The sequence below is a fragment of the Natrix helvetica genome, assembly GCF_964273705.1.
Source record: "Natrix helvetica genome assembly, chromosome: 3".
NCBI lineage: Eukaryota > Metazoa > Chordata > Lepidosauria > Squamata > Natricidae > Natrix > Natrix helvetica.
The window spans coordinates 88,198,416-88,218,412 of NC_138549.1; the positions used below are offsets into that span (position 1 = coordinate 88,198,416).

The following is a 19,997-nucleotide window of genomic DNA, read 5'->3' on the forward strand; positions in this document are numbered from 1 at the left end:
TTTTATTTGGAAAACGGGGGGAAAACAAATATCAGGTCTCATCTCCATCCCAATGGGACTGGGTCTGGGCAGGTTTGCTGGCTCCAGCTGCCTATCCAGCCTGTGTTTAGCAACAATACTTCCCTCTCTTTCCCTCCAGCTATCATAATTTTAGCCTTGACTCAAGGTCTTACACATTGCTGCACCTAAGAAACCTCCATTAATCTTCTATGCTGTCATCAGACAAAATACATCAAAGATATGGAGCTGCTTTTTTAGCTATAGCCAAAGATAAATATAAAGCCTCTATGGGAGCCATGCTGAGCCCATAAACAGTGGGAAACAGTCACTACCAACAAAAATGCCGAAGGGTTGCAGTGTTGGTTCCATCTGAGATAAATCCCTAAATAGATGTAGGGCTTGCTTAGTAGTAGTTTTACCACTACTTTACTATGGAAAATAAAAGGATTTTCCATAGTAAGAGTGTCTGGAGATTCCTAAGAGATTCTGGATCCAGAAAGAAAGGGGTGACAGGGAAATTTAAAAATAAATAAATAATTCAAAATGTTTTTTTTCTTAGTCTTATAAGTCAAGGAAAATAATTTAAAAATAAGATTTCACTTCTGATCACTGGTAGTTTTTACATATTTACAAATAAAGCATAGTAGGTAAATAGCTTTTTTAGGGGTGGGTAGGTTTGTATTTATATAGAAATTACTTCAGTATTTTTATATGATATGGTAAGACTCAGCTGCTTTAGCAATTCCATCTTGCATCCTTTTTTTATAATGATGCTTATCCAGCTTAATATTCAGTGATGGCAGCAGCTTTTCATAATGATTGATCTGTATTTTTTTTCAAAGCTTCTGCCTTATGCAGCTGGTATATTATGATGGGCAAATGGTTTGTGATAATCAAGGGAACAGTTTATATTAAAATTTTGAAACCAATTTTGATTGGATTTCGCCCCCCCCCCCCAGTACTCTGAGTTTATGTTGTTCAATTATTATTCATTAATCATGGGGGTGAGGTATGTGGATTGCTAATTTAGTTCTTTGTCAGGCTCAATCTGAAGAAAGGAAGTTATTCCAAAACCACCAATGAGTTCTATATCAACTTGAGGCTAAACATCTAATTAATTAGGAAATGGCAGGTTAATACTGCACAAAACAAAAAAAAGGGAGAACTTGTCAATAAAGTAATATGCATTCTGTTGCACTGTGCATTTTTCCTCTCAATACTGCAAATAGAACATTTATAATAAAATATACTTGGGGTTGGTTTTGAAATATAACATCTATAAAATTTCTTTCTTAAGCTTAACTTGATTTCAAGAATGGAAAATCGCAATTGATGTGATTTTAGGGAGCAGCTGTAGTTTATTTATGCCCCAAAATTTTCCTGTATTACAAGATTTCAGGATTTTATGGGTGGCTTTATGCACTCAGATATGGTTTAATGACATTCAGACCGTTTTCTAAATTGGGGATCGATCATCGATAGCCCTAAAGCAGAATTTTCATTTGAGTTATTTGTTATTAAGGCATCAATAAAGTAATAATCCAGTACAGTAAATTAAATGTAACTCCTGTTTCTTCTACTTGGCGCCAAAGAAAGCTTGGGTCTAAATGGTTGGGGCAACTGACTTTACGGGCTGCATATTTCTGTTCTGTTAATCATTGAGATCAGTGATCTGACGAGAGTTCAACATATCTCCTGTTCCAATAAGTGTTATCAGAAATAACAAAATAAGAATTAGAAATTGTGTCTATTACACCCAGTTTGAATTCTTCCTTTTATATTTATCTTTCCATTCCTAGTCTAACAGATTCCCCTTGCTTCCTCTCTTCAGATTATCAAAGTCCAGCCCCAATCAGAAAAAAACATTAAACATAATCAGAAATAGCAATTCATTAGTTTAACCTTGATCAACTAGATCAGTTTTGCAATCTTTCTTTCTCTCAACATTTTTTAAAATTCCTTATAGAAAGTTCTAACATGTTTCCTCCTAGTCTCTTCTTATCTTTGTCAGTTCCCTTTTGTAATGCCAGTGAGGCAACTGCAGCAAATCTCTATTGTAAATGAAATAAAACAAAATAATCCCATTGCTGCTCTAATTTATTATTGGTATAACGTTTAAATGTTTAAATCTTTGTCCAATTTCATTTGAAAATCCATTATTTCCTTCTCTTTCTTGTAGCTACAATTTCAAAGCCATTTGTAAGTCAATTTCAGTTTTATTCAGTGGTGTTTGTTCCTTTTCAACATTCTGATCCCATTATAGAGTTAAATAACTCAGAGATATACTGTAACCCTTCAGTAAACATTTCTTTTGAGGTAGCCATCTGTTGCCCTCTAGTATCCAACTTTCAAGGATCATATCAGCTTCCCAAGAAAAACAAGGAAATTTCCCCAGGAGAAAGAATCCTTTCAATTAACTTCAGCATCTTAAATCAAGTCCATCTGAGCCCTTAATCTGTTTACAACTTTCTAAGGCCAACAGTAATCTTTTATAATCTCCCTTTTGCTATATATTTGAAAAAGACTTTTGCTGATTTATATGAAAAGATGAGGTTTTAGAGATGAGCTTATAGAGAATAGGGTGAGGTATGTAATAAAGAGGTGTTTGGTTGTATTTTAAGAGATAGTGATAAATTGTTAACATTGATTGTGCTCTCTGGGAATTAAAGAGGAGGCTTTTACTTTTCTTCTTTTTGCTCTTTTTCTGAACTTTTAAATTGTTAATGTTTCTGTATTATGTACTTGAATTTGTAGTTAATATCTTTAATAAAATAATATTATTGAAAAGGAATCCAGTTCTTGCTACCTGAAATGGTAAATCAGTTTTATTACATTAATCTAGTAATGGATATAGCGCATTCTGTGATTACGGGAGCTACACTCAGCTTAATGAGTCACAATTTTCCAGGTCTGATGTGGAAGACATGTCAAAAACTGTGAAAAGATAATCTGAAGTTCAGTTATGAATAAAAATAAATGTTACATTATGACACTGGATTAAAATGCAGTTTAGCAATGCAGGTTAGGTCTTAACTCCTTTTCTTTTTAAAACCAGCAAATCATGTCATTGAAGGAAATGTTTATTAAGACTTATACTGTAAATTATAGTGCCACTAATCTTATTTAATATTTCCTTTTTCCCCTGAGACTTGTGTATGGACAGAACTTTACAAGATAGAGAGAAATTTCTTGAAGCCTTTACACACTGGACTTAATATGTCAAGAGCACACTATGAAGCAGAAATAAAAAGGAAGAAAGAAAATAAAAGAGGTTAGTTAACTTCATTATTTTATGTGTGTCTTAGTTTCTACAGGCACAAAGGAATATTGCACTTTAGACTAAGATATTTGGACTATGAGAAATTTAAGTAACAGATAGAGTAATAAATCTATTTAAGGAGGGTATGTGAAACTTCTCCTTTCCATATGTAAATAGAGGTGGCCAAAACCTCAAAAGGATCTTGACCTAATAATGTATTTTAGGTTTGAACCAGAGACATTTGGACTTTAAGCAAAAGTACTGATATGTCATTAAATGTGATGTTTCACTATAAGAGAGAACTATTCTTTTCCATTATGAAGAGCAGGAATCTGTGACTTTTTAAAAAATAGTTCAGAATAGTTTTTGTGTATTTTTGTGAGTTGGCTATTTAGCTAATAATACAGGATTTGCATTCTATTTTTTATTACATATCTCAATTAGAAGTCTGGTGTTAAATTCTATTAATGGTCCATTGCACAATATAAAGTGTGAAACACATTTTCCAGATGGGAAAGAGATATTCGTTGTCTTGCATAATGCTTGACTTCAGCATGATAAAATTGCTAATCCCCAGTAACTCTGTGGAACAGAAAGAATTTATAATTTGGTTATTATCTCAATACCTTTAACCTGTTCACTGTATGGAGGATACCATATACTTGGATACCAGTTTTTGTTTTGTTTTGGGACTATATATTCCAAATTTGAATTTAAAAGTATTAGAGTTTATACTCTAATATAATGTTGGGTCGTAACTTTGAGTCAGTGTTGATTCTGCAAGTCTCTGAAGGTTTTTTTGCGAGGGTAACTATTAATATTTTGGACAACAAAAACAACTAATTCAATGTCAGATGTAGTAAAAACACCAACTGCTCACTGGAAACAACAATAATGCAATTAAAATATTTGGAGCACATAATGCTAAGACATCAGTGAAGACTGATGGTTGGAAAGTACTAAAAAGAGTCTAATAGAGTGAGCAGCCAATGAATAACAAAAGTAACAAGTTAAATAAAGGCTGACAGAAAACAAGGGGGCTAGTTATTCTCATTGAATACACAAGTGTAAATTTACAAGGACTCAAAAAAACTGTTATATGTACTCCTGGGGAAATGCTGTGCAGAGTTATAGATAAATGACCAACTGAACAAAAAAATTTAAAAATAGTATGCACGTACAATCATTGGTTTACACTTGCCTTTATTTTGTAAAATTCAAGATGATGTACATAATAAGTAGCCCAGAGTTACCTGATCAACTTCCATGCCAAAAGGAGCACTTACAATCACCCATTATCACATCACACCAAACAACTTGCCCTCCATTGGGTTGAGATGGGTGGCTATAGAAACTGAATGAATGAATGCTAGCTCTATGTTAAGAGTTGTCCTCTAAGGAATGCCAGGTAAGATTGACTGCAGGGATACTTAAATATAGAGAATTTCAAGCCAAAGTGATGTTACAGAGTGTTAAATATTAATAGATTTTATTCTTTTCCATAGCAGAGCCTCACAGTTCTAAAAAGACCTGTGCTCAATTGATAACTAAAGCAAAGATGTCAGGAATTACAAAGGACATGGAGCTTCAAGTGAGTAATTTGGTTTTAGGGAAACTATTAAAAAGTGTGTCTCCTTTTACTTAAGAATTTGATACATCAGCATTCCCAAGATACTTCTAAATTTATAATGTCAATCTGTTTCAGGCTCTTCACTCTGCACTTTTCACATTTGACTTAATGGAGAGTGTTCTGGCAAGGGTAGAAGAACTTATTGAAAACAAAGGCTGCAACTGAAGAAACCACTGGAGTGAAATAAAATCTTTATTTCAGTATTCCACTTATCAAGTTGGACTCACCGAAATATAACATGCCAATTTTTTTAAAAAAATGCAAAATAATTATTATTACAGACATATATATATATGCTGGTCTTGTTGTATTCGGGTCTTTTCCCATGTAAGATTGGAAATCTTACACGGGAAAAGACCCGAATCTTACACAGGAAAAGTCTTACATGGGAAAAGACCCAAATACAACAAGACCAGCAAAGCTACACTCGTACACCTTCAGAGGTTAGTCCCAGGATTACATTGTGCCCTTGCTATATTTTGAATGACAGAACCACAGGTATCTATCACTGTAGTTTCACACTAACATGTTATGTAACACTACCTATTTATAAAGGCATACTATGAAATAAAGTAGTAATATAAAAGTAAGCAAGAACTACAAAAGATGTTACTTGGTACAATCAATTTTATTCACAATATTAATGATTAGATGGATTATTAAAAATTGAGGAAAATTATTGTTCTGCTTGAATCCCATGAAAATCAGATGCATAGAATTAGTGACTTTCTCCAGGGCAGTTTGAGAAACACAATGGAAGGGGTAGAAAATAATTGGCAAAAGTTGTTTGCTTTTTCTCGATCCTTCCCCTTCTAGACACAAGTTTCAGTTAGATTGTAGTTTGTTCTATGAATAGTAGGGCTTCTTCCATTAACAGAATCCAGCTGGTTCTGGATTTAATCCCATAGAATTAAGTCTCATACTAGTGAATCGATTGTCAAAAGCTGCTTATAATTTAATTCCTATTTTTGTCACAGGCTTATATACAGATGTGTTGGTAAAATGATTCCTGTTACTTAAATTTCAATCTATATGATACAAGTCCCCAGGGTACAGTAATACAAAAGGAAGAAAAATAACATTGCTAAAATACAGAATAAGAATTATCAAAAAGCAAAAATAGAAGTGAGTAAACAACTATTGTGATGTAAAACTGTAAAGTTAGAATCATGTCTATCAGCTGCTCTTCTATACTTTTGAATAATGACCATTCTCCCCTGAAATTAATTAGATGATATTGAGATCCTTATATACAAGCTTGTGGTTTATATCTGTCCTTCTTTTTACTATTGAAAGGAAAATGTATAAAGGTAATATTTCTTTCTTTATACTGGAGAATAAACATCTAACTAACTACAGAGAGTTTTTTTAAAATTTTGAACATATCTATTAAAGTGTATTTTCAGACTGGTGTTGATTTTTTTGTGGATATGTTTTTTTAAAGCACAAAATAAACATGGTCAATTTTTTGAATAATTTGGATGGTGTTTAACTTCAGTGCAATTGACTCTGATGAAGCATTTTCCAAACTGGGCTTTGTTCTATAATCTGTGTCTTTGCCATTTGCATTCTGTAGTGAATGTTGTCCAGATAGGATTTTGAAGAAGTCTTCCAATAAGAGAAATATTTTAGTTATAGTTATCATTTATGTATTATGTCATCAACAGTTGAGAAAGATTTGAAGATTTTACCATCCAATATCCAAGCAAAAGTTCTACAAATAACATTTTTCAAGTGGTTGAACTCTTGGTCTTAATTCTGATTTTGTATTGATATGATCTAAACAGAAATACCAGTAATTCAATACTATCTGCTCTTAAAAGCATATATTAAAATATCCTTGTAACACAATGTTTATAGGCATTTGAGAAGTAAGGTCTGTTGAAGTAATTTGGGACTTGCTCTCAAAATGGATTTTGAATTGGGCTGCTGGATTGCAATCCAAAATGACCAGGTGACATTCTGGGAGGGAGGGGGGAATGGCAGATTGAACTGAAAATATCTATGGAAAAGCAGAGCCGACAATTGCAGTATAGAACACAAAGGGCAATGAGATTTTGTGTATGCTCAGCCCAACCAAATAATTGGGTAAAGACTTAGTATTATTTGTCTTTCTTCATTTTAAAGAAATTTTGGATTGGATGCATTTATAATTAATATTATAAGAAAAAGCTATCTTGAAATCGAAAATCTCTATTATGGCAGCAACCATGCAGTTATGTTCAAAGTAGTGCATAACAAATGAATCTATTTGAGTGTAAATATTTATATTTATATATTGCTATAGACATAGAATTTTTAAAATACAAATTCTGCACTTACCTTTGCTATGGTCAACATTAATTTAACAGCTTCAGCACTATTATGGACTGGAACTATTCGTAAATTACTGCCTAAAAATCTTAAGCAGAGATTTTTAAAATAAATATCTATTTGTACATTACATTTCTAGTACAGATAAAAATAGTATAACATTACATAAATGTATATGATAGTAACATTTGGGGACTTCATATTTCTTGGCTAAAATAGTGGGAGGTAGATATGTACATGTTTAAAATGGGAAGTAGGCTATTTTACTGATTATTTAATAAATGAAACACTAGTTCACCTGCCTCCATTTTAGTATAGTAAATACAATCTGTTGGAAAACTGAAAAGCATATGTGCACCTTAACCCATGACTATTCTACGACAAACATTTTTGTGTCCATCCTCTCCTAGATCTTTGATCTGAGATCCTTTTGAGTTGGGATGTCAGAAATTGAACAAACATTCATGCAAAAAAAAAAAAAGTTATATTGTTGGATGCTATCGTTCTGGCAATGTTGAATGTTAGCCTATGCCAGTGATGGAGAACCTTTTTTGGCTCGCGTGCCACAAGTGGGGGGAGCGCAGGGGGGTCGAGTGCGGGCGTGCCACACCCATAATGCAACATGCGACCCCCCCCAGTGTGCATGCGCACACAACACGTGACCTCCCCCATTTTTACATTTTTTGCCCTCCCCAGGCTCCAGGGGTTTTATAGGAGCTTGGGGAGGGCGAAAAGAGCCTCCCCCGACCCCCTGGAGGCCCTCCGGAGGCTTCAGGGACTGTCCGGAGGCTTCCCTGAAGCCTTCGGAGTGCTTAAAACCATCCTCCGAGCAAACCGGAAGTGACTTCCGGGTTGCTCGGAGGGTCGTTTTAAGCGCTCTGAAGGCATCAGGGAAGCCTCGGACAGTCCCTGAAGCCTTCGGAACGCTTAAAACAACCCTCCGAGCAACCCGGAAGTCACTTCCGGTTTGCTCGGAGGGTGGTTTTAAGCATTCCGAAGGCTTCAGGGACAGTCCCTGAAGCCTCTGGGGGGGCGGGGGGGCTCTTTTCGCCCTCCCCAGGCTCCTATAAAGCTTCTGGAGCCTGGGGAAGGCGAAAAATAGCTTTTAAAAAGGTGAACTCAGCTGGCCAGCGCGCGCATGCGCGCTGGCCAGCTGACAGGTCAGTGCCTCGCGTGCCCTGACAAATGGCTCCGCGTGCCACTTGTGGCACGCGTGCCATAGGTTCGCCATCACGGGCCTATGCTCTAGCCCAGGGGTATCAAACTTACGTCGTCACGGTGGCGTCCTGTGACATATCAGGACTTTTTCTCCCATCGCTAAACCGGGCATAGGTGTGGCCCGTGCATGATACATCTGGCCCGCGGGCCAGGAGTTTGACAGGCCTGCTGCAGCCCCATCAGTGTCAGATGGTGAGTTAGAACTCATAGTTTAGTATATTCCTGGACCAGTGCATCACAGAAGACATAGTCTTGCATTTTTTCAGGATAAATGTTATCTGGAAATTATTATTTTCCCTGAATATGTACCACTCCTTTTGCCATTATTGGCCTTGTACTTGCTGTTAGTAACAAATATGGACACCAATCTTTCACAATTATTTATGAGTTACCCTGTAAAGGAAGAGTTTCCAGCCTTGGCAACATTAAGACTTGTGGACTTCAATTCACAGAATTTCCTAGCCAGCCATGCTTGCTGTGGAATTCTGGCTATTGAAGTCCACGAGTCTTAAAAGTTGCCAAGGATGGAGACCCTTGCTATATAGCATAGTCACCCACACTCTTTCTTCCCTCCTAAAGCAAATAGAGGATAAACATCCCTAGCTGCATATTCACCTATTAGTTGTAGTTTCCTTTGCTGCTTCATTATCTTTCCTCTACTGAAACAATGTTAAAGCTTCCTAAATCTAGCAGACTATTGTTTTGGTTATATTATTCTGTAACAAGCCATGTACTATTACATTTTGTTTCTTCAAATAACAATGCATTCTATAATGGGAATCATAATTAAGAACCAAGTGCAAGGATGTCATGGTTTTACAATGGTTTAAGTTCCAACATTTCTAAATAAAGGGATCAGGAAATTGAAGTAAAATGGAATTTTAAGTAGACTGTCCCTTAACTTCTGCCAGTCACAATACTAGTGAGATAACAAAACAAAAGTTACACCTAATGTGATAAAATAAAAATGCCAAGTTGACAAGCATACAAAAATAAATTCCTTATACATATTTGTATTATCTCTGCTAGGGCCAGTCTTCTATGCAGTAGTATTTATTCCGGAAGATACATCCTACTTTTCATCCACTATAATATCAGGCCACTTAGTTTGAGCTGATGTAGATCAATTTAAATATTTCTGTGTTGCTTTTCAGCTGTGAAACTCACAGCTGTTTTATAACAGTAGATTAAGCCCTGGAAAACCTTGTGTGTTTGAACTGTTTTATGAACTACATTTGCATGTCTAATTGCTTCCATTTCAACAAAAATATAGAAATGCCAGCTGCTGCAATGAAAATGGTGATTTGGGATTGTACTCTTGCTAGCATAGAACCATGGATGGAGGCTTGAAATTAGGCGAAGATTGTCACCGCGTTAATTGTTTGCTAGCTGAACTGAAAAAGTTACTGCGCAGGTCATAGGCCCTTATCAGCAATGATTTACTGCGCATGCTTCTTAACACGTTTCATAATACATCACACATTCCAGAGATTTTTTTTTTGATCTTCTGTTCATCTGCCAAGAAGGTGGACGATAATTGCTCTTGCCAAAATGTAACAATTAGATAGATTTGTTTATTTTTATTTTCATATTAAATCTTGTTTTCATTAGAACATGTTCTCGGGTTTTTATTTTCACTTTTTCTGAAGATATGCTGTTTGGAAAGCCTTCGATTCTAGACCTCGTTAGCTCAGGGTGAAATTTCCCCTGACAATAAATGGCAGCAGAGAGGATGGTCGTAATTTATGGCTTTTCCTTCCAAGTTATCTTCAAGAGATAAGCGGCCAGCCTAATTAACTATGCCGAGGAAGAAAAAGAAAAAAGGCAAAGATGAAGCACATTCCTAGGGGTCCCTTCCCTCTGACACAGAAGTGGAGGATTTCTCAAGCTGGCTTCCAAAGCACCAAATTTCTTCAACAGCCGGGCCAAAAGAAGAATCTGCTGTGGGGGAAACTTTTCAACAAGAGGGAACCGTTCCAGGACAGAGGTCAGTCATTTTTACTTCTGATTATGCACGTTCCCAAATATCTCCAAGAGATTATGAAACGCTCGGGGCTAAACCAAAGCTTTCCACGTTGCCAGAGCAAATTCACTCCCAAACTCTTAGAGATTATGAAACAATTGATGTCCGGCCAAACCTCTCGCAGCAACGGCCGGCAGAGAAAAATCACCCCCACGCAGAAAGTGAAACTTATGAATCCTTCTCAGGCCCTGGGGAAGATATGAATGGTCCTGCTGGCTATGTACATATGATATCTTTCTTATCCTTTTCTCTAACTTTCCATATTCTAAACTAGAATAACTAATAAATTATATTCCCTTCCTTTTGGAAGGAACTGCATGCCTTATTTTCACATATATGTATACATTAGTATTCCTGAATTTCCTAGGAAATATAGCTGTTGCTGTAATACAATTTGCTAGCTGCTAACTTAATTTTAAAAACTTCTAATAAAAGATAATGTTGAATTTCTTCGTGCTTTCCAACCCACAAATTTAAGCACAAATTTGCAACATCATCAGGATATGTTCAGCTCCTGTAATATTCATAGCATGCTCCTCTTGTCATCCGGGATTTTATACTATGCATTTTGATTGCTTCTTAATTGGAAACAAGATCATCCATTGTCAAACATAGGTAAATGTATGCTGAAAGTTTTGTAAATATTTACTTGGTAGTATATCTCACTGAAACCAGACTCCTGCTTTACATGAATATATATTTGGGAACTGCTAATTTGTTAAATTTTCTATGCAGGTCTTCACAATCTCCAGAAAGCTCAAGAGGGAGAAAGAGTGATGGCAGATCTTACTGATTACCCCTACCTGAATGCTCTAGGCAACTAACTATGTCAACTCTTAAAATAATGATACCCCAAATACTTATTAAAAAATCAAGAAAGATAAAAAGTAGAAAATATAAATGCCCTATCCACACCATCCCCCGGGCAAGATGGAATGGATATTTGGAATCTTCAGCTTTGTTAAAGTGTAAAAGATACAAAAGATGCCTACATCTGGGAGGGAGTTCCAAAGAAGCAGAGAAGCTACTGAAAACATCTGCTTTGGACACTCTTGTCAAGTACTGAACCTGTAGGGAATTAACCCTCTTTGATCCGGTTCAACAGGCAGATGCATACAGGAGGCAGACCTTTAGACAAAAAGCATATGAGGCTTTAAAAGTGCAAGTGGCACTTCAAATCACATCTAGAAGCCACTGGAAACATGTAGCATTCAAGATAGGAAGTAATACCCTACACACACACACACAGACACACACAGACACACACACACACACACACGATTCTAAATGTTCCTCCAAGGGCAGATCAACGCAGAATCTGTTACAGTAGTCCAAATAGGAAGCTTTAGGGCAGCGATGGCGAACCTTTTTTGGCTCGCGTGCCACAAGGGGGTGGGAGTGCAGGGGGGTCGTGTGCGGGCGTGCCACACCCATAATGCAATGCGTGACCCCCCAGTGCGCATGCACGCACAATGCGTGACCCCTCATTTTTACATCAGTTTGCTCGGAGGATTGTTTTAAGCATTCCGAAGGCTTCAGGAAAGACTCTGGATCGTCCCTGAAGCCTCCGGAGGCCCTCCGGGGGGGCGGGAAGGCTCTTTTCGCCCTCCCCAGGCTCCTATAAAGCCTCTGGAGCCTGGGGAGCACGAAAAATGGCTTTTAAAAAGGTGAACTCAGCTGGCCAGCGCGCCTCGTGTGCCCTGACAAATGGCTCCGCGTGCCACAGGTTCGCCATCACTGCTTTAGGGCATGAAAGATTGTGAACAGGGCTTTCTGATCCATAAATGGTCACAATTTAGATAGAACTGTGCAAAAGCCTCCATGCCACAGCTGTCACTTGCTCTTCAAGTAGGAACTATGAGCCTATAGGAACTTGATGATAGGACATCCCTGAGCAAACTGCTCAGAGCCAGAGATGAAGTTTCCCTGAAATTATTAGGTCGCAGATCCAAATCTATCTTGAAGGCATTTAACAGTTTCAGCCACTGAGCCAGCCCTTTCATGGCAATGCTTTGGCCTGAGGATTAGACTGATCTCTCACATCATCACCAACTGGCAACACAACTTCAGAAAGGAGGGAAATCGCTGCAGACCAGTACCATCCCGCCCAAATCCTTTAGAGACCATCCAGAAGATTACAGTGGTCAATGGGAGACTAAGGAGGACCAGAAATTTTGCATTTTCCCAATCGCGGTCTCTCCAAAGGTTAACCACAAGAACAAAAATGCAATTTCTATGTGGTACCCAAATCTCAGCTATGACTAAAGGATCCAAATGATTGAGAGTCTATATATTATAACTTGCAATCTAATAATGTAAAGTGCTTTTATTATTTGGCTTGCTTTCACTGAATGAACAGAAGTTATCTTAAATAGTATGAGTCAGTAAATGCTATAGATATATCCATTTTCCATTAGTAGTAGAGCAAATTTCAAATTTTGATTTATTTTATACCTCTGTTGAATTCTGAACATCACTTCCCATTCTTTTGGTCCATGAAGGGCAGCTGATAAAAGTAAAAATCCATTTCTGTGAATGGTCATGAACTTTTTTATTCTGTCAAAAATGACTTCGCTGTTTGTCAATAGCAAATCTTGAGTGTCGGCAAGCAAAAATGCAACACCTAAGCAAAAAGAACTTTTTATTAAATATACTTAACTGTTGATTTAAAAGAGCACATACAGTATATGATGTATATACAGCTGTTGAAACTGAAAAATCTATATAAAGCTACATCCTAAATCCACAATACTGAAGATTAATAGATAGTCCAAGAAAATAGATCTAGAAACAAAGATGAAAAAATGGCAGTGGGCATTTTGGGTAATATTTCTTACGATCGTATTTTATCTTGCAAGTTTTTTGCAGCAGTCCTAATACTAACGCAACATAAGATAATTGGCAAGGTCCAAAAAACCCAGAAAAACTGCTTTTCCAATTCAGAACCCCTCATCTTGTATTATTCACTAATTATTTCATTATTATTTATTTTATTATAATAATAATCAAATCATTTATACTTTTCAAAACATTCTTTTCAGATGTTTGCATTAATATATTTATATGTACACCACCCATATATATGTATTCAAAATAATGTCTTCTTTCTAAGCAGAAATGTTTACTCATTCTAGAGTCTCTAAATGTCCGTATTACTTTTTTTGTGAACTGAACTCATTCCTATTCATGTCACCTAACAGAGGAATCTTTTTACACTGGATCATATTCATTCACAATGTTTTGTAATTTTTCTCAAAATTCATGTTTAATATATTTTCATCATTCACTGGAGTATAGCATGTTAGTCCATGAATCTATGAACTGATATTTTCATATGCATCCACAATAATTTATATGAGAACAACTACTTTCTGACATACTGTATTGTACCTGCTTCACTCATATGGGTAGTTCTCATTTAACAATGGCAATTGGGAGTGGAATTTCTGCCGCTAAGCAATATGATTGTATTGTAAAGTGTGAGGTCACATGACTGAGTCCCTTAGCGATGTAATCCCACCAATTCCTGTTGCTGTCATCAAATGATTACAGTGATTAAGTAAGGAACCACTTACGACTTCTTGTCAGCTTCCAACAAGCATAGTGAATGGGGAAGCTGGCAAGAAGTCACAAATCCTGGGCAGCTTGCAAGCAGGCTAGTGGGTGGCTAAGTAGCTGCTTTGACACGATACAAACCTGGCTGAGAGTGGTGGCAGTTGTGATGGTGCTGACAGGAAGGAGGATGGGCAGATAGCTGCCATGGTACTGCATCAGCATGGCTAAGTTGGCACATGTTATGGAGTGTGAGTAAGTAGAGTGCTGCAAGAGGACGCATGCTGTGGAGTATGACATCCCTGGATCTTGTACTCCATAGCTAGGTTCCTCAGGAGTGGTTAGAAAGGGAGAGACTTACAGGAGTGACTTGCAACCTTCCCTGCCAGCTTACCCACCGACTTTGCTTATGGATAGCTAGCAGGAAAGGTTGCAAATGGCAATGACATGACTGTGGAACATTGCAAATATTTTAAGTGCTAGCTACTTTCCGAGCATTCAAATTGCAATCACATGATCACAGGCATGCTGGAACAGCTGGAACTTTGAGGATGGATTATAAGTATCTCTTGTTCAGTGCCAAAGTATCTCTGAAAAATCACTGAATGAATGGTCATTAACTAAAGACTGCCTGTAATTAGACCTACACTTTCACTTAATGTATGAATAAATTTCACTCGTGAGATCAGTATGTTTTCATTTTAATCTATTATATCCTTTCCATTTCATGGAGAGTAGTTTCAAAATGCATAAAGTACCCATTTTTCTTTCTTTTTTTCATTAGGTTTATGCTTGTTAATTATTTATCCCATTTAAAGTCAGCCATTTTGGTGTAGCAATTAAGAAGCTGGCTTAGAAATCAGAGGACCATGAATTCTAGATCTCCCTTAGGCATGAAAGCTAGCTGCTGACTTGGGGCCAGTTACTCTTACACAACCCAAACCACCTCATAGGGTTGCTGTGGTGGAAAAATGAAAAATGAATTACTATAGTAATATACCAGAAAGTGAGAAAATAATAGATCCATCTTCCACTGAATCTGAATAACGAACTCGGTGTTGCTGATTTTGTAAGGTTGTTGAAATTTCATGATCCTAAATAAGTAACAAAATGATATATTAAAATATATTCTGTCCCTTAAGTAGAATGGTTGTTATTCACAATAGTTTTAATATACAAAACTACTAATTCTAAAAACCCTGCAATCTTTATTATGCCGGATCAATCCAAGGCTCGTCTAGCCAAACCCTCTGTTTGCAAAAGCTGATAAAAAATGTTTATGGATGTTCCAATCATTGAATAAAACTAATTATATTGTCTTTTCTTGTAGGGAGACATGCTCCCTTTGCATATTAAAGTATAATTTGGATTTGTTAGCTGACTGTTATCAGATCTATCTGGTATTTTTTTCTAACTTTAAAAAGTAAACAAAATTACTGTCTAAAATTCCACACTGTGGAAGTAAAGTGTATAATTGAATAATATGCTTCATACCGTGCTTCAATTATTTGGTTTATGAGAAAATAATTTTCCCACACTTTTTAGTTTTAAAAATATATTTTCACCTTCAGCCCACTAAAATAAAATGCTGTGAGGTTGCAGTGTTTTATTTAAAAAGTTGGAGCATTTTTTCATTCTGAGCTGTTTTGAGCTTTCTAATGAATTCAATATCATTAAAAACATGCAAGCAAACATAGATGTGTTACATAAGTATTATCATCTTGAGATAGGCTAATTACATTTTCTCATTTTTTTCTACTTATCTATTCAGAAATGCCTTTTAAAAAGTATTAGGTATGTTGCCATCTTGGGTTATTTATAAAAATAACCGGGATGCAAAGTAAATAAATAAATGGAATAATAATAGAGATAAACATAGATGTATCAATCTCCTTTAAAGCAAAGAGAATCTAAATAAAAAATTTCTATGCAATTTTCTCCATTGCATCTTTCTCATTAGACTATTCAATGTGTAGTCTGATTGCTATTAGCTAACTAAAGGAAGAGTCTGCAAGAGAAAAGAAGAGAAAGACAACACATAGGTGAGCATCATCTCTATTCACAATTAATAAAAACAAATTATAAACTTTGTCAGGTAGCAAGAATAGTCTAGTGTGCCGTGGAAACATAACCCACTATTCTAAAATATTAAATAGCTGTGGCTGCTTCTCTTCTCTCCAAATAGAAGCAATAATGTCATTCTTCAATAGTTATTTGTTTGTTCCAGTAGCATAATTGCATCTAACATTGGGATAGGCAATCTGATAATACTTGGGTTAGAGATTCCATATAGGATTAGAAGCATTACAGCTGAAACAAAGATGAGTGTCTGCAGCCCATGGCTTAATTTAGACATAAACCACCTCCTCAGAAATAAACAAATAAAAATAAATTATGTTGATGAGCATATGTGAGGGCCGGAGAAGGAGAAGTAACATCACCAACATGACTTTTATAAATTAGCGTTTGTTGTCTGGCTTTGCTGTTTCTATGTAACAAGTTTATGAAGAAGCAATCCTTCCAATTGTCAGCCTTTTGGTGAGAGCATTTATAACATATTACCTGGAAAGATGAACTCAGAATGATTGTAGTAATCCATCGTATTTTTTCTTGACCACAACTTGTAGACATTTTGGTAATCACTAATATTCCCGGAATGCAAGCCCACTTAAAGTTACCTACTGTTGGAAAAAATAGTAAAAAATATTGTTTATATGTTGTAAGGAGCATGTGCATATGTTGTGATCCTTATTTTTAGTTGCCAAAATAATTATAGAAGCCGAGCAACACAAACAAAAAAATCCTCGCTGCCACAATTTTAAATCTGTTTAGGAGCATGTTCCTCTGGATTTTAACAAGGTGGTGGTGTTATTTAAAGAGAGAACATTTGCACATCCAGAATTAAGGTAACTTCTTGTGGATTAACTAATAATATCTCATGACTATGTTGCTCTTGCAATTAGGATGTTAAGGGGCACAGTAAAATGAATCAAAGACTGGGATTATACTATAGTATAGTTTAGTCCCTAAAGTTCACTGGATGATGTGGGAATAATCACTATTTCTGAGCCTGGTTAAATGGATTCATACGTAGAAGCTCAATGAGAAAAAGGCCTCCTCTTACTATCAGCAGCAGTAATGACAGGCAGAAATCCACCAGGTTCATTCGGTCTGGCATGCAGCAAAGAAAATGCCACCGAGTGGGGAAATAAAAAGCATGCAGTCCATTCCCAGATCAATTGACTTACAAAAACAAGACCGTTAGGTAGCATTAGTTAACACGAATAAAAAGTGAGGTAGAATCCAAGGATGATGCAGTGTAAGCTCGGTGTAAACTTTGATATGGGCAGTGGCTTAAATCTTTCTAACTCATTGAGTCCCTATTTTCGCTTCAGGCAGTTCATTTTTAAAAATGGAGGCCAGGCCACGACTAGGATCCCTCTCATTTGGCTAAGAAGGGGCTGGAAATTGGATTGTTTCGGGGGCCCTATTTACTTACAGTCGTCCTTTATTATTTTTCAAAATAATGCAAGGCAGCAAACATATCCAACTTTCCTCCTTATTTTCCTCACCACATCCACCCACTGAGGTGGGTTGGGCTAAGAGAGAGTGATAGGCCCAAGGTCACCCAGCTGGATTTTATGGTGAAGAAACCCAGCATGGCGGCCTAGGCCATGGGCCAAGTTTTCCACACTGCTGTTTTTGAACTTAATCAACAGAAACCTCCGGATGGATTTCATCTAATATGATATGCCAGTGAAATGAGGTAAAAAACAGGTAAGTAGACCGTGTAGAATAATGTTTCAATAGAATTTGCAACCTGCTGACTAAGCCTGGAGTTGTTGTTGTTGTTGTTGTTATTATTGCATCAACAGAATTGTATCACAGCGGCCAGTTGTTTCGCCGGAATTATTATTATTATTATTGCATCAACAGAATTGTATCACAGCGGCCAGTTGTTTCGCCGGAATTATTATTATTATTATTGCATCAACAGAATTGTATCACAGCGGCCAGTTGTTTCGCCGGATTTATTATTATTATTATTATTATTATTATTATTATTATTATTATTATTATTATTGTTTGCTAGTGGAAGAAAATTGAGTGGTTCACTGAAGAGACTCGGTTATGATTTTTCAAAATGTGGTCTGCATGAGATTTTGATCGGGTTTTATTGCAAACTAAGCCTCCTCCCCTTCATAATAACAATTATGATTAAACAAATGGAAATTAAGCCTTTGTTAACGGTATGAATCAAGCTAGTCAGCAGTTCTACCTCTGGCTCCCAGAGGTACACATTGCAAATCTCCCAGAGACAGCGAAAAAGTGCAAAACTCTCATTTTTATACACAACGAAAGGGGGAGACTGGCTGGAGAATATTTGTGTTAGTGATGGTTAATTACGACAAAATAAAATTAAGTTAAATAAAATTTGTCCTAGGCTAAATCAGTTTTTGGAATGGGGCGCCCAGCATGCCTCTCAGTAACTAAGTGCAACCCTAAGTTAAGAAACAGTTTGACTGACAAAAAGCACTTCCATTTGTGCAAAATTTGGTGCCACAATAAATGCTGGAATTTTCTAGGAGCAAGGAAAGTATCAAAGGTCAAATGAAGCCACTGGGTGCCTCCATGAGAAAGTTTGGAAATCTGCCCAGAGGCAGAGAAAGTTAAGGTGTGCGGTGAGGTAAATGGATTCAAAGAATCAGAACTGATGATGTAATCTGATGAGATCTGTTAAGTTTCTAAACTTGCTGTGAGGATATGCGGGGCAAGCTTACTTTGTGGCTCTAATCCCAAACATTAGTTCTTGACTTCTGTACAGAAAGAAAGTTCTTAATATGTTCCCACTCACTTCTGTCTGATTATTGGCTAACTAATTCGCGCCAGATGAAACGAACTTTTGGGCTGGACCAACTCAAGGGCAATAATAATGATGATCTCTCAGAAAAAAAATGGAGGATTGGCGTTGTTTGCAATATTTTAACAAAGACTGCCAAATGCGAACCTGTGCAATGGAAGCAATGGCTTTGGGTACAAAGAAGTACTTTCTGATAGCGTTAAAATACTATTGTACAGGTATGAAAATTTAGCTACAAAACTCTGGATCATCAGTAGGCAGAATTGTAAAGATAAAGAAAAAACTGCCTTTTTTAAAGACATGATACAAGAACTCCTCATTTTACGACCACAATTCAGTCCAAAATTTATATTTGCTAAGGGAGAAATTTCTTGGGAGAGTTTTGCCCCATTTTACCACTTTTCTTGTCACATTTGTAAAGTGAATCACAGCAGTTCTTAAATTAGTAACACGGTTAAGTGAATCTGTTTTTCCATTGACTTTGCCTGCCAGAAGGATGCAAAACATGACCCCAGGACACTGCAACCATCATAAATGTGAGTCAGTTGTCCGTTATCCAACTATGAATCATGGGACCATGGGGATGCTGCAATGGTCATAAGTGTGAAAAACAGTCATAAATAACTTTTTTCAGTGCCGTTCTAACTTTGAATGGTCACTAAGTGACCTCTTGTAAGTCGAGGACTACCTGTATTGGAAACTGGATGCCAGCTATATTAATTGTAACCTACAAACACAGTATCTACTGTATCTGCATATAAATCCAATAAATCCAAATCCAATCCATCCAATCTATTGTGTGAAGTAAATTTGGAAAAAGTTTTGCATATAAAAAGTGATCAAGTAGTCACATTTGTATTATCTTTCTTCATTTGTGAGATGTAGGGTTTTTTAAAGAAATATTTTTATTTTTTAGAAAAAGTAAAAATTCCATATTGTGTTTTTTTTTTAAAAACACCCCAACTCATTTGTCATTTAGGTGATCCACATCTGATAGTTTTGTATAAAGCTTTGCTCCCCTGGTTTTTATTTAAAAACTGAGAGTTACTAAATGGTTGCCATTTTGTGGCATCTTTAGACCTGTACCAAATATGTAGAAACTGGAATAATAGGGCTCAGGTTTAGGAATATTTTCTTCTCT

The 19,997-nt window shown here is 36.5% G+C and overlaps 2 protein-coding genes across 2 annotated transcripts in view; one reads left to right on the forward strand and one right to left on the reverse strand.

Annotated features, from left to right (window-relative positions):
• GLMN (glomulin, FKBP associated protein) overlaps nt 1-6,365 on the forward strand; it is a 35,394-nt gene extending 29,029 nt beyond the window's left edge. The window contains 4 exon segments of the mRNA XM_081949581.1: nt 3,148-3,271; nt 4,765-4,850; nt 4,965-5,032; nt 5,034-6,365. Of these exon segments, the coding sequence (XP_081805707.1) occupies nt 3,148-3,271; nt 4,765-4,850; nt 4,965-5,032; nt 5,034-5,076 (321 nt within the window). The 3' untranslated portion in view covers nt 5,077-6,365.
• LOC309390343 (protein SPO16 homolog) lies at nt 6,359-16,668 on the reverse strand. Its single transcript, XM_081949599.1, has 5 exons — nt 16,558-16,668; nt 14,996-15,089; nt 12,898-13,066; nt 7,212-7,290; nt 6,359-6,497 (listed from the first exon to the last, which is right to left on the reverse strand). Exons 1-5 carry the CDS (start codon nt 16,624-16,626, stop codon nt 6,384-6,386), a joined length of 525 nt encoding a protein of 174 aa, XP_081805725.1. The 5' UTR covers nt 16,627-16,668; the 3' UTR covers nt 6,359-6,383.
• Nucleotides 16,669-19,997: the final 3,329 nt, after the last annotated feature.